General features: G+C 41.6%; 1 protein-coding gene across 1 annotated transcript in view; it reads right to left on the reverse strand.

The window, feature by feature from the left end:
• Positions 1–1,231: 1,231 nt before the first annotated feature.
• The window catches only part of MCPH1 (microcephalin 1), a 236,821-nt gene continuing 223,970 nt past the window's right edge, over positions 1,232–14,082 (reverse strand). The window contains exon 14 of the mRNA XM_072763908.1: positions 1,232–1,601. Coding sequence (XP_072620009.1) covers positions 1,546–1,601 — 56 coding nt within the window. The 3' untranslated portion in view covers positions 1,232–1,545. The remainder of the gene's footprint in view (positions 1,602–14,082) is intronic.

Genomic DNA, 14,082 nt, shown 5'->3' on the forward strand with positions numbered 1-14,082 from the left:
ATTTTGTACCCTAATCTTACCTTGCTCATTCATCTGTATCATTTTTGATTCTTTATAATTTTCTACATGTAGTAGTATCCTTTGAGAATAGTTTTACTTCATTTCCAGTCCGCATGCCTCAATTCCTTTCTCTTGCTGCTTTCTCTAGGTGCAATCAGCAATACAACCTTACCTTGCATAGAAATGGTGAAAACCACATACCTTTCAAAATTTTAAAAAAAAGTTCTGAGTTTCAGGTCAGGAATTATTGGCCTGTAGCGACTAATTTCTATGATTGTTAGGAGGTTATATGAGGTACCATATACACAATTCTTAGTGTAATTCCTGAGACAAATGAGCACCCTCATAAAATGTTACCTTCTAGAAAGAATCTCGACCAGCCACTGGCAGGCCAGCATTAGGAATCAGAACTTGTTACTGAGGGTGGTCGTCTGTGGCTGATGCGATAGGGGATGGTCCCCAACAAGACTCAGCACAGTATCTGTCAGCCTCCTCAGGAATTTTTGGTGTTGTGGGAGCTCTGCCAAAGTACCCGAGCTTCAAAGTAGGCAAGCCCACAATGCCTGTGGATATAGTGAAACAGGATTTATAACGTGGAAGGAGGAGACTGAGGTCTCGAGTTGTACTGAGGCTCAGCCGTTGTTGGGGCATGAGTAATAGGAGGGGATTGTTTGGGGGCATATATTAAAACTAAGAGAAAACACTTATTTGCCTCTACATTGCTATCTCCTACAAAGGTTTGTTCTAGTTCCATTGTATTTATTCAGGGACTTGACATGTATTAAGGTAGGGATAACAGTTGAGGAACAGATAACATGGGGAGGGAACAGGATCAAGAGGAAGTCTTCATGGCACCTCAGCCTTGTTGATATTTAATATTTCTGTTGAAGACGAGCAGTCTGTGTATATGGTTCAGTCCCACTGCCAATATCCTCTAAGGAATGGCAAGAATTGGGCAGCCAGTGGAGTCCATGAGTCCATGATCTCTTGTTGGTAAAGCTCCCCTCACCATAAACTAACTTGGAGAAGTAGGGCTTCTCAGGTGGCATTAATTATTGCAAGGCTTCCACACCTGTCTTCATTAATTACTTTGAGAAGAATCTCAGGCACATAAAGAGTAACCCTAATAGCTGATCAATATCCTGCCTCTCTAGTACATGACATGTCAATAAGGGTCATAGAATCCAACCAAGAAACTTAAGGCATTCTTTGATCTCAGGAATAAAACAGCTTAAACGAATTCCCGCTCTTTATTTAACTAAGGTGCTTCCACGACCAAGGTTCTGTGATATTTTAATCATTATGATCATCACCAGAACACTAAGATTGGTATTACATAGAAAAGGCCCTTTAAAAAAACACATAAAAACAAATCCAGTTGTTAGGAAATCACACAAAGGAGCTTCTTCATATAAGAACCACAATGCACACATGTGATAATATAAAAAGGCATCGTTTCTATGTCCATCACTTCTCTTGCATCTTTGCTCATTCGAATGTCCAGAGACAACTTTTCGAGCTGTTGGCAGTAGCCCTCTGTCTCCATCACTGCAGCAGTAGGTAGTTGTCAAAGGCACAGACCTTGTGCTGAATGATTGAATCTAGAGAGAGAGAAAAGTGGTTTAATGTTTAGTGGCCAACGAGACAGTAAGACGACAGCCTTTCTACGTGCGTGCAGAGTCCTGTTTTAGAACCTTAAACGGTTTAGAGCTGCTTTGTCTGTATGTCCACATGGCACACGTGGCTATTTAAAACAGTTCAGTTCCTCAGTCACACTAGCCACGTTTTAAGGGCTCAGTAGGCACATATTCCCATAGATATAGGACAGAGGGTGTTGCCGTCACAGCAGGACATCGCGTTAGGGTGGAAACTTTGCAGTCTGTGGCGTGAGACCAGAGTTCTAATCTCTGCTCGCTAGATTAAATACTCTCTGGTGCAAGGCAGAGTCTACATAAAACCTAAGTTTTAGTTACAGCATTATGCATTCGAGGCCGTCCGTGTACCTGCCCACCTGCATCCTATCCACCCAGCTGAGCACTTTACGCAGAGTGCAGTCAGCGAGGACACGTTCTACAGCTCAGGTCTTCGTATTTCAGTTGAAGAGGCCAGACCAGTGAGCTCTAAAGTCCTGTCACTTTGAAAGCTGGTTATTTCACGAAAGTCACAAGGAGTCCCCTGGTCCAGGATAAGTTACTGATGCAGAACAGGCCAGCAGGAGACGGTACTGCTGCCAGCCCTGCTTGCAGGAGGAAGAGGGAGGAATGCAGTGGGCTGGCAGGACTAGTGGAACTGCAAATCAAATTACAGTTAACTTACTAACTACTATTATTATCCACAGGGATGGATAAATTATATTGAAGGACCTTAAGATGCCCCAGCGATGAGCGATAGCAGAAAGGAAGCCAAAAAAGAGTTTTGTTCTGTAAATACAGGGGAAAAATGGAAGAGAAAGTAGCATGTGTTAGTCGTAGCTCCTGACAGTGTCTCAGGGTTAAGCTGTATCCTTCCCAGTACAGATACACTCCTGCACGAGAGGGCTGAACTGGCGACAGGGATTTCGGAGGGAGGGACACTAACACCTGTCATCTACACTGAATACATGAAAGGACGTTAAAGTTGATACACCCAATATAACAAGCATTAGTAGCACGGAGCAAACCACTCTGTCCACAAGCTAGTGACGTGGCATTCTTATGATTTACATTTTAGCATGAGTCCTTTATTCGTGTGATGTGTTGTACATGTTTTCTCTCTCATTTGCCTTTTGACTTCTCTTACGCAAAGAAGTTTTTATTTTATGTATGCATTCAGATTATGTCACTCTTTTTACTGTATCTGGACTTTGAACCATAGGTAAAGCTCTGTCCTCCACAGGGTTCAATAAAAACTCAAGGAACAATGAGAGATGAAGAGGGACACTATCTCATACTCAAAGGATCTATCCAACAAGAGGACTTAACAATCCTCAATATATATGCCCCGAATGTGGGAGCTGCCAAATATTTAAACCAATTAATAACCAAACTGAAGAAATACCTTGATAATAATACACTTATACTTGGTGACTTCAATCTAGCTCTTTCTACCCTGGATAGGTCTTCTAAGCACAACATATCCAAAGAAACGAGAGCTTTAAATGATATACTGGACCAGATGGATTTCACAGATATCTACAGAACTTTACATCCAAACTCAACTGAATACACATTCTTCTCAAGTGCACATGGAACTTTCTCCAGAATAGACCACATACTGGGTCACAAATCGGGTCTGAACCGATACCAAAAGATCGGGATAGTCCCCTGTATATTCTCAGACCATAATGCCTTGAAATTAGAACTTAATCACAACAAGAAGTATGGAAGGACCACAAACACGTGGAGGTTAAGGACCATCCTGCTAAAAGATGAAAAGGTCAACCAGGAAATTAAGGAAGAATTAAAAAGATTCATGGAAACTAATGAGAATGAAGATACAACCGTTCAAAATCTTTGGGATGCAGCAAAAGCAGTCCTGAGGGGGAAATACATCGCAATACAAGCATCCATTCAAAAACTGGAAAGATCTCAAATTCAAAAGCTCACCTTACACATAAAGGAACTAGAGAAAAGCAACAAATAGACCCCACCCCCAGCAGAAGAAGACAGTTAATTAAAATTCGAGCAGAACTCAATGATATCGAGACCAAAAGAACTGTGGAACAGATCAACAGAACCAGGAGTTGGTTCTTTGAAAGAATTAATAAGATAGATAAACCATTAGCCAACCTTATTAAAAAGAAGAGAGAGAAGACTCAAATTAATAAAATCATGAATGAGAAAGGAGAGATCACTACCAACACCAAGGAAATACAAACGATTTTAAAAACATATTATGAACAGCTGTACGCCAATAAATTAGGAAATCTAGAAGAAATGGACGCATTCCTGGAAAGCCACAAACTACCAAAACTGGAGCAGGAAGAAATAGAAAACCTGAACAGGCCAATAACCAGGGAGGAAATTGAAGCAGTCATCAAAAACCTCCCAAGACACAAGAGTCCAGGGCCAGATGGCTTCCCAGGGGAATTCTATCAAACGTTTAAAGAAGAAATCATACCTATTCTACTAAAGCTGTTTGGAAAGATAGAAAGAGATGGAGTACTTCCAAATTCGTTCTACGAGGCCAGCATCACCTTAATTCCGAAACCAGACAAAGACCCCACCAAAAAGGAGAATTACAGACCAATATCCCTGATGAACATGGATGCAAAAATTCTCAACAAGATACTAGCCAATAGGATCCAACAACACATTAAGAAAATTATTCACCATGACCAAGTAGGATTTATCCCTGGGACACAAGGCTGGTTCAACACTTGTAAAACCATCAATGTGATTCATCATATCAGCAAGAGAAAAACCAAGAACCATATGATACTCTCATTAGATGCAGAGAAAGCATTTGACAAAATACAGCATCCATTCCTGATCAAAACCCTTCAGAGTGTTGGGATAGAGGGAACTTTCCTCGACATCTTAAAAGCCATCTACGAAAAGCCCACAGCAAATATCATTCTCAATGGGGAAGCACTGGGAGCCTTTCCCCTAAGATCAGGAACAAGACAGGGATGTCCACTCTCACCACTGCTATTCAACATAGTACTGGAAGTCCTCGCCTCAGCAATCAGACAACAAAAAGACATTAAAGGCATTGAAATTGGCAAAGAAGAAGTCAAACTCTCCCTCTTCGCCGATGACATGATACTCTACATAGAAAACCCAAAAGCCTCCACCCCAAGATTGCTAGAACTCATACAGAAATTTGGTAGCGTGGCAGGATACAAAATCAATGCCCAGAAATCAATGGCATTTCTATACACTAACAATGAGACTGAAGAAAGAGAAATTAAGGAGTCAATCCCATTTACAATTGCACCCAAAAGCATAAGATACCTAGGAATAAACCTAACCAAAGAGGTAAAAGATCTATACCCTAAAAACTATAGAACACTTCTGAAAGAAATTGAGGAAGACACAAAGAGATGGAAAAATATTCCATGCTCATGGATTGGCAGAATTAATATTGTAAAAATGTCAATGTTACCCAGGGCAATTTATACGTTTAATGCAATCCCTATCAAAATACCATGGACTTTCTTCAGAGAGTTAGAACAAATTATTTTAAGATTTGTGTGGAATCAGAAAAGACCCCGAATAGCCAGGGGAATTTTAAAAAAGAAAACCATAGCTGGGGGCATCACAATGCCAGATTTCAGGTTGTACTACAAAGCTGTGGTCATCAAGACAGTGTGGTACTGGCACAAAAACAGACACATAGATCAATGGAACAGAATAGAGAACCCAGAAGTGGACCCTGAAATGTACGGTCATCTAATATTCGATAAAGGAGGAAAGACTATCCATTGGAAGAAAGACAGTCTCTTCAATAAATGGTGCTGGGAAAATTGGACATCCACATGCAGAAGAATGAAACTGGACCACTCTCTTTCACCATACACAAAGATAAACTCAAAATGGATGAGAGATCTAAATGTGAGACAAGATTCCATCAAAATCCTAGAGGAGAACACAGGCAACACCCTTTTTGAACTTGGCCAAAGTAATTTCTTGCAAGATACATCCACAAAGGCAAAAGAAACAAAAGCAAAAATGAACTATTGGGACTTCATCAAGATAAGAAGCTTTTGCACAGCAAAGGATACAGTCAACAAAACTAAAAGACAACCTACAGAATGGGAGAAGATATTTGCAAATGACATATCAGATAAAGGGCTAGTTTCCAAAATCTATAAAGAACTTATTAAACTCAACAGCAAAGAAACAAACAATCCAATCATGAAATGGGCAAAAGACATGAAGAGAAATCTCACAGAGGAAGACATGGACATGGCCAACAAGCACGTGAGAAAATGCTCTGCATCACTTGCCATCAGGGAAATACAAATCAAAACCACAATGAGATACCACCTCACACCAGTGAGAATGGGGAAAATTAACAAGGCAGGAAACCACAAATGTTGGAGAGGATGCGGAGAAAAGGGAACCCTCTTACACTGTTGGTGGGAATGTGAACTGGTGCAGCCACTCTGGAAAACTGTGTGGAGGTTCCTCAAAGAGTTAAAAATAGACCTGCCCTACGACCCAGCAATTGCACTGTTGGGGATTTACCCCAAAGATTCAGATGCAATGAAACGTCGGGACACCTGCACCCTGATGTTTCTAGCAGCAATGTCCACAATAGCCAAACTGTGGAAGGAGCCTCGGTGTCCATCGAAAGATGAATGGATAAAGAAGATGTGGTTTATGTATACAATGGAATATTACTCAGCCATTAGAAACGACAAATACCCACCATTTGCTTCAACGTGGATGGAACTGGAGGGTATTATGCTGAGTGAAATAAGTCAATCGGAGAAGGACAAACAGTGTATGTTCTCATTCATTTGGGGAATATGAATAATAGTGAAAGGGAATATAAAGGAAGGGAGAAGAAATGTTGGGAAATATCAGGAAGGGAGACAGAACATAAAGACTCCTAACTCGGGGAAACGAACTAGGGGTGGTGGAGGGGGAGGAGGGCGGGTGTTGGAGGGGAATGGGTGACGGGCACTGAGGTGGACACTTGACGGGATGAGCACTGGGTGTTTTTTTGTATGTTGGTAAATTGAACACCAATAAAAATTAATTAAAAAAAAAAAAACTCAAGGAACAAGATGTCCCTCCATTTTTAGGAAATCCCTCAAACAACACATAGGGTTTTTATGTGTTCATATTTCTATGTAAATATGTTGTTAAAAAATAAAAAAAAATGCTGTCCCATCTTTAAGTTTAAGGAAGGGTTGTAAGATTTGGGGACTCTATAGAGTTCTCTATTTGAATTCTTTGACCATGAAATTGAGTGTCACTCCCTGCATTCATGCATCTGTCCATCCATTCATTCACTCATCACGTTGGAGAAAAACTGACTGGAGAAGGAGCAAGTTTTAAACCTAGACAAAATAAAACAGAACCCTAAATGTAACCTCCCATAGCAAGTCTGTGGCTGGTGCCTCACCCTTGGTGTGGTGTGCTTTATGATGGCACAACGTGAGGAATTAACCCCGGGACTTGGAGAAACAGTAGGCGGGTACGTGTAGTGTGATGCCTGTGCATACAGTAAGCAGACTGGGGAGTCCGCGCAGAAGAGCACTTGACTGCCCGGTATGGCTGGCAGCCAGGACATCCGCGTCCAGAGAGCGCCTCATGTCTCCAGGTCCCCAAATGTAAGCACACGCACACACATGAAAAATGACTTCTATCCAAGGTCATTTGTCAACTGAAGATAGCCACATCCCCCAAATTCCAATGTCACATCATATGAATGATCCTCAAACACCCCCATAAAATGTGACCCACAGGACAGATGCTAGAGCAATGCCAGGCCTGCCCAGTGGAAAGAGACAAATAGTACATGAGCAGCTCCCATGAAATTTAAACTGAAAAAAAAAAAAGTTTGTTTTATTGTAATAAGGGTATTTTGCAGGTCTTGGCACACAATTATGCACAAATTAAAGTTTACTGGCTACGCTTCTGTGTGGTCTGATGCTCAGGATAGTGAAGGAACATGCTGCTAGCTATTTTTTTTTTTTTATAGTGTGGTGGGGCCACTTTATTAAATGGAACTCCAAGTGCCAGTAGCCGAATGCAGCTACGGTACTGTGTGCGGGGAGTGCTGCTAGGACACGCGGACCCCACGGGGAGCTTTATCTTAGCTCATCACAAGAGGCTGACCACTCTCGGGCTGAAACGCGGAGCCAGGCATGCCTTCAGTTAGGCATTTGGCTCTTCTGGAGGGTGAAGCTGCCAGATTTGAAGCAAGAATTCTAAAGCCAGGCGGCCTTGCGGACAGACTGTGCATGGTAAACCAGGAAAGAGGAGTCCGAGAGCACTCCTAGGTTTGAATTTGGGCCTCTGAGAGATCGCTGATGCTCCTGGACATCAGGATCTGTGGTGGGGCCAGGGGTGTACCCAGCAAATGGAAGAGGGGCTGATCACGCCCTAGCTGTGGCCACTCACCGTCGTTCACCCCCTGAACCGCCGCAAGGGCCTGAAACTGCGCTCTCTGCTTCTGACGCAAGATATGGGTTCCCCTACTTAAAATCCTTCAGTGACTTCTGTCTATTGAGAGCTCTAACCATGGTCTAGAAGGGCCTTGGGTGGTGCAGCCTGTGCGAGCTTCATTTCTTGTCCCTTTGTCCCTTTGCTGGGTCTCAGCCTCTCCCAACAAGGCCTCTGCTCTTCCCGACCTGGAGCCCAGCTGGTCCCTTAGATCGTCGCCAGCCCACCCTTGTGTTCACCACGGGGGTCTCAGCCCAAATCCGGCTCTTCGGCAAGGAGCCAACCTCCTGTCCCCGTAAATACCCATACCCTGTTTTCTTCATAGCATTTCTCACTGATAGGATTTAAAACCATTTTATTGTCTGTCGTCATAGAATCTAAGTCCCACGGGGGCAAGTCCTCTGTCTGCCTTGTCGCCTCCTCATCCAGCAGGGCCTGGAATATGCTCGGTACGTGACACATGCTCGAAACAAGTATAAATTGAATGAACGATTGGATGGCTTGACATCCTGTGGTATATTTGAAGGAAATTGCTTGATGTAAAATAATGGAGCGTTCTCAACATTTTTTTTTCCCTGCTGCGATACGAGGCTAGAGACATTTACATATTGGAACCTTTCCCAAGAGTATAGCAAGAATGTGGACCATGTCACAGACAGGATGGTCTAATAGTTTACTCCTCCTCTACCAACTTTCACATTCCACCCAAGAAATGTGAGTTAAATGACATTGTTACCGGGCTAGCCTTGAATCCGCTAGTTTCTCTATTATGTCATATATTTATTTACTCCTGGATATAGGAATGCTCATGATTTTACCAAGTGGATCTAATATAGACCAATCTTGCTGACTCAGTTACAAGTGTTTTCTTGAGTCTCTCAGATTTTTCTATGGAGACAACTGTATCATATGCAAATATGAGGATTTGTCTCTTTATAATTCTTAAGTTTCCTTTGTGTGTCTCATCTTATCTCTTTGATTAGGAACACTCGATCTCTATTCAAAGAGTAAGAGCGGTCATATGTATTTTGTAGTTGCTTAAACCTTAAACTAAGGTTTTCATTACTAAGTAAAAGAAAGGTTGTCCATAGATACCCTTTATCATATTAAGAAAGTTCTCTTTTATTACTAGTTAATTAAGAGTCTTTATCATGACTAGATATTGGGTTTTTCTTTTTGACATCTGAGAAAACTAGTGAGTTAGAAAAAAAGATTTAGCGACATCTATCTTTACATTCTTTGGTTAAACTCGGTTACATGTTTCTTAACACACCGCTAAACTTTGCAAAATATTTTATTTTGGAATTTTATATCCATCCTCACAAATGAGTTTGGGCTGAAATTTAAGTAGTATTAGTTCAAGATTCTTCTAGCCTTATAAAATGCAGTGAATATCTTCCTTCTTCAGTGATTTGTAATATTTGGTAAAACTTACCAGTCCTAGACAGTTTGAATAGTATCTTAAAAATATTTTTTGTAGTACAATGCACTTGACATGAAATTTACCTTTTAAACCATTTTAAGTGTACAATTAAGAACGTTCACGATGCTATATGATCATTGCCACTACTCATTTCCAGAATTGTCTCATAATCCCAAATAGAATCTCCACACTCATTAGATAATCACTCAGCAGTACAATTCCCACCTCCACCTAGACCCTGGTAACCCCTATTGTAATCTCTGTCTCTATGAGTTTCTCTAGTCTGGGTAATTTACGTAAGTGGAATCATATTTGCCCTTTTGTGTCTGGCTTACTTCACTTGATGTGATTTTAGTGTTCATTCACTTTATAGCATGTATCGCAATATCATTCCGTTTCATGGCTGAATGTATAGACCACATTTTGTTTATCTACTCATCCGTCGATGGATGCTTGAGTTGCTTCTACATTTGGACTATTGTGAATAATGCTATCATGAACACAGGTGTGCAAATATTGGTTCAATCCTTGTAGGTACATAACCACAAGTAAAACTGTGAGATCACATGGCAATTCTGTTTAATTTTCTGAGGAGGGGTCATCTGGTCTCCCACAGTAGGTGCACCGGTACACAGGTTCCAATTTCTCCACATCCTCAACGATGCTAGTTTTCTGTTATTATGGTAGCCATCCTATTGGGTCCCAAGTGGTACCTCATTGTGGTTTGATCTGCATTTCCCTAATGATTAGTGACGGTGAACATCTTTGCACATGCTTATTGGCCATTTGTATATCTCCTCTGGAGAAATGTCTAGTCGCATCATTGGCCATTTTTTAATTGTTTTTGTGGTTTTCCAGCTGTCGAGATTCTTTATATTTTTTAGAGACTGACTTCTGTATTTGCAAATATCCTCTCCCACCCCGTAGGCCACCTTTTCACCTGATTGTGTCCCTTGACGCATAGAAGTTTGTTGTTGTTTTGTTTTTACCTATTTTTATGGTTGCCTACCTTGTAGCTTAATTTAAAAGCAGTGTCTATCATTTTTGCCTGCATGTGTTATTCAAGATGAGTGAGCAAGCCAGTTTTTCTGATATCTCCCAAGCAGACTAGAACAAATAAGGTCTGCATTCAAGGAGAGGAAACCAAGACTGTGCGATGTGAACAAGGAGCCACAAAATTTCCCTACGGCTCTGAACATTGTTTTGTTTGATTGGTCTTTGCCCTGGTTGCTATAAACCTCTGACAATTTTCCAGCACTCCTACACAGTTGGTTCAGACATAGTTGGTTCTGCTGGGGGCTTTTTGGTGTTTCTGTGGGGAAGATGGGAATTTGGATCTTCTTAGTCTGACATTTTGCTCATATCACTCTGTGCAGGTGTCTTTTTCTTTTTCTTTTTTTGATGGACGGTGAGAGGTATACTTTTGATTGTCATTCAGGTTTTTAAATAGTTCAGATTTTCTATTTCATGAGTCAATTCTGGTAATATTTTTTCTAGAAAATGTCCATCTTACCTATTTTCAAATTTTCTGGTATAAATTTACTCAGCATGCTCTCATGATTTTTAAATATCCTTACTGTATCCATAGTTGCAGCCCCAGTTTTGTTCATAGTATTGTTCACTGGACCCTTTTCTCTTCTTTTTCAATACTGCTAGGATTTTGGCTACGGATGGTTCCCCCCACCCCCCAAATAACTCTTTTTCAGCTCTTAAAAAACTTTTTGCTTTTTGTTCATGTTTCATATATTTTTATCATTCATTTCATCTCCAACATTCTTCTGTATTTATAACTATGTATTCATTCATCCTCAGGTGCCAAAATTTAAGAAAAATTGAACAAAAAAAGGGAAATGATTTATCCAAGTATTTTTTCTCTTCCTACAAATTGAGAACAGCTTCTTATTTTACCCAGAGGTTGGATCCTTCAGAATCCATCCATTACAGTTTCTGTGATGCACCATTTGAGAACCTCTACTGTTAGTGGTTGCACAAATGAGAAGTTCCACTTACTGAGGGTGGCATTAAGATCTTTTTACAAAGGAACAGTCTGAACGGAGAAGAGGTTGACTAGAAATGCTGGATCTTTAATTCACCATGTGACTCCGGTGGAGAAATTCAGATCCCTTCATTTGATAAAAGGCACAGATTTCTACCATGATCTCAGAATTTTTTTCCAGCAGTGTTCATCTGCTGGGGTGGCTGTTAACAAAGCACCACACACTAGGAGGTTTAAACAATAGAAGTTTATGATCTTAAAGCTGGGGAGCCTGAAGCCCAAGATCAAGATGCCAGTGGATCTGGTTTCTCCTGAGGCCTCTCTCCTTGGCTTGCAGAAAGCTGTCCTCTCTGTCCTAACGTGGCCTTCCCTCTGCACACACATCCCTGATGTCTCTTCTTTTCTCATGAGGATACCAGTCCTGAAGGATCAGGGCTCTAACCTGATAGCGTTTAACCTTAATCACCTCTTGAGAGGTCTCTATCTCCAAACACTGTCACATTCTAAGATCCTGGGGGTTAGGACTTCAACATATGGATTTAGGCAGACAAAATTCAGTCCATAACAAAAGGCCCATCACTTTAGGTTCTATGATGCTCGGTATTAACTGTCTAACATGGAACACTGAAAGAACTGAAGCTCCAAGTGCTTGAAAGACTCACGGAAACCTCTTGTAAACAGTGTTGATATACTAGGTCAGTAAGCAAAGGGTGGAAACTGCCAGCAACATCCCAGTAGGGGGTTGGGCTGTGAAGTTCTTTTATGGCCATTGACCCCCAGCCCCAGAGTAGGGCTAGAGTTAACACTGGAGCACTTACCTCTGTGGGGGGAGCACTTGCAGGGAGCCCTGTGAATCTGTGCACAAGACAGTCTTGTGAACCTGTCAAAACCAAAATGCTCAGCACTGGCCTATAAGTGGCTGGTGTATTCCCCAAACCGATGACTGCATTTCTAGCGGTGGATAAAAAAAAAAAAAAAAATGTCGCCGTGGTTACACTATTTCCTATTCTGAGTTGAATATGTAGCTGATTGTCATGTTCTACTTTGCTTCTTGTTTTTAAGTGAGGCTGTGTCTTGGCTAGTAAGGTGTGGAGAAGGCCTTTAATGTTCCACTTTGCTTGTCTTCAAGATGCTTTTTTACTTTTATATCGCCGATGATGCTCACACCTGGTGACTGGAGGTCAGTTGGCAAAAACTTAACAGAGGGGAGCCAAGTGAGATGGGTTAGGAAATTTTAAAGATCACCATCCAGGACCACTAGCTGACCAGTGAATACAGTTAAAGGCAAATCTACTTTCTCAATGAACACTTTCTGTATCTTTCCAAGTTGATGCTTGCTGTTCAGCAGCTAGTAGTTAATTATATGTATTTTAAAGCTATATATATATATATATATAAAATCTAAATACACGAGATGTCAAAATTACAGAATTCCATGTCAGTTTTAGTACTCATTGATGCCTTTACTGGTAGACGTCATCTATTTGAGAGCAACCCCCCCGCCCCCCCCGCCAAAAAAAACCACCTCTTCATCTTATCATCTGAGATTGTATCTTGAAAGTCTGCCGTCACCCTCTGACTGGTTGCCGAGCTCCTGGGTGAGGATGGTATCAGGCGGCAGGCAGCAGACGTGCTCCAGGTTCTCTTCCCTTTCTCTTCTTGGGTCCATCCCAGCACATGGCCTCATTGCCTGTGACTGCTTCCTTCTATGCCGTAAAAATGTGGACGAAGAGGATCCTGAGGAACGCCAACATCATCTCTTTAATCATGCACCCCAAGGGCTGAGGCCTCCTGAGTGTCCTTGCTTTCACAAAATGCCATGTTCAAGAGCATGCATTTTTCTGGGCCTAGTTCTGTGGTCGGCCATCTGGGGAAACAATGATCTACGCTGGCTTGTAAAAGGCCTACATGCTATCAGAGATCTTTTTCCTGAAAACGTTGACATGGGGAGACATTCAAATCAAATGCTTATTATAAGTTATAAGGAAATCATGCTGAGGCTAATTTTTTCCCCCTTTGGCAATGCTGTTGAGCATATTACATTATGTTCCCACAATAGCATAAAATGTATGTCTTATCACTTGAACCTAGCCCAGACAATAAAAGGGCGCCCGAGACTGGAAATATGTCTTCTGAGAAAGGCCAAGCCAGCTGAAAGTGATAACACCGACGTGGGGGATGGAGAGAGTGAAAAGACAGGGCTCCGGCACAAAACTTTGCAGACTGGTGATGAATGCACTGGGGTCCCAGGGCTCCCGCCCCCTCCCTAGCCCCTCACTGAAGACACCAGCCAACTTGGGGCTCTCTCATTGTAGTGTCTTGATATGTAAAATGGGAATTCTGTTCTAGGGGTGTGCTGGGGTAAATAAAATTACTGGAACTTGCTTCTACTCCAATGTCAGGTAAAGGTGACATTTTGCTTCCTGGTGCCGGGAATTTGGTTTTTGTTTTCCTGTTTATTTTCATGCATATTCAAGTGCCCACAAGTATTTTCTGTCTCAAAAATCCCCATTTCTCCTTCTGGTGCAATGATTCATCGAAAATCTTGGCCTAAGTATACTGCT

The sequence above is a fragment of the Vulpes vulpes genome, chromosome 7 (assembly GCF_048418805.1).
Source record: "Vulpes vulpes isolate BD-2025 chromosome 7, VulVul3, whole genome shotgun sequence".
NCBI lineage: Eukaryota > Metazoa > Chordata > Mammalia > Carnivora > Canidae > Vulpes > Vulpes vulpes.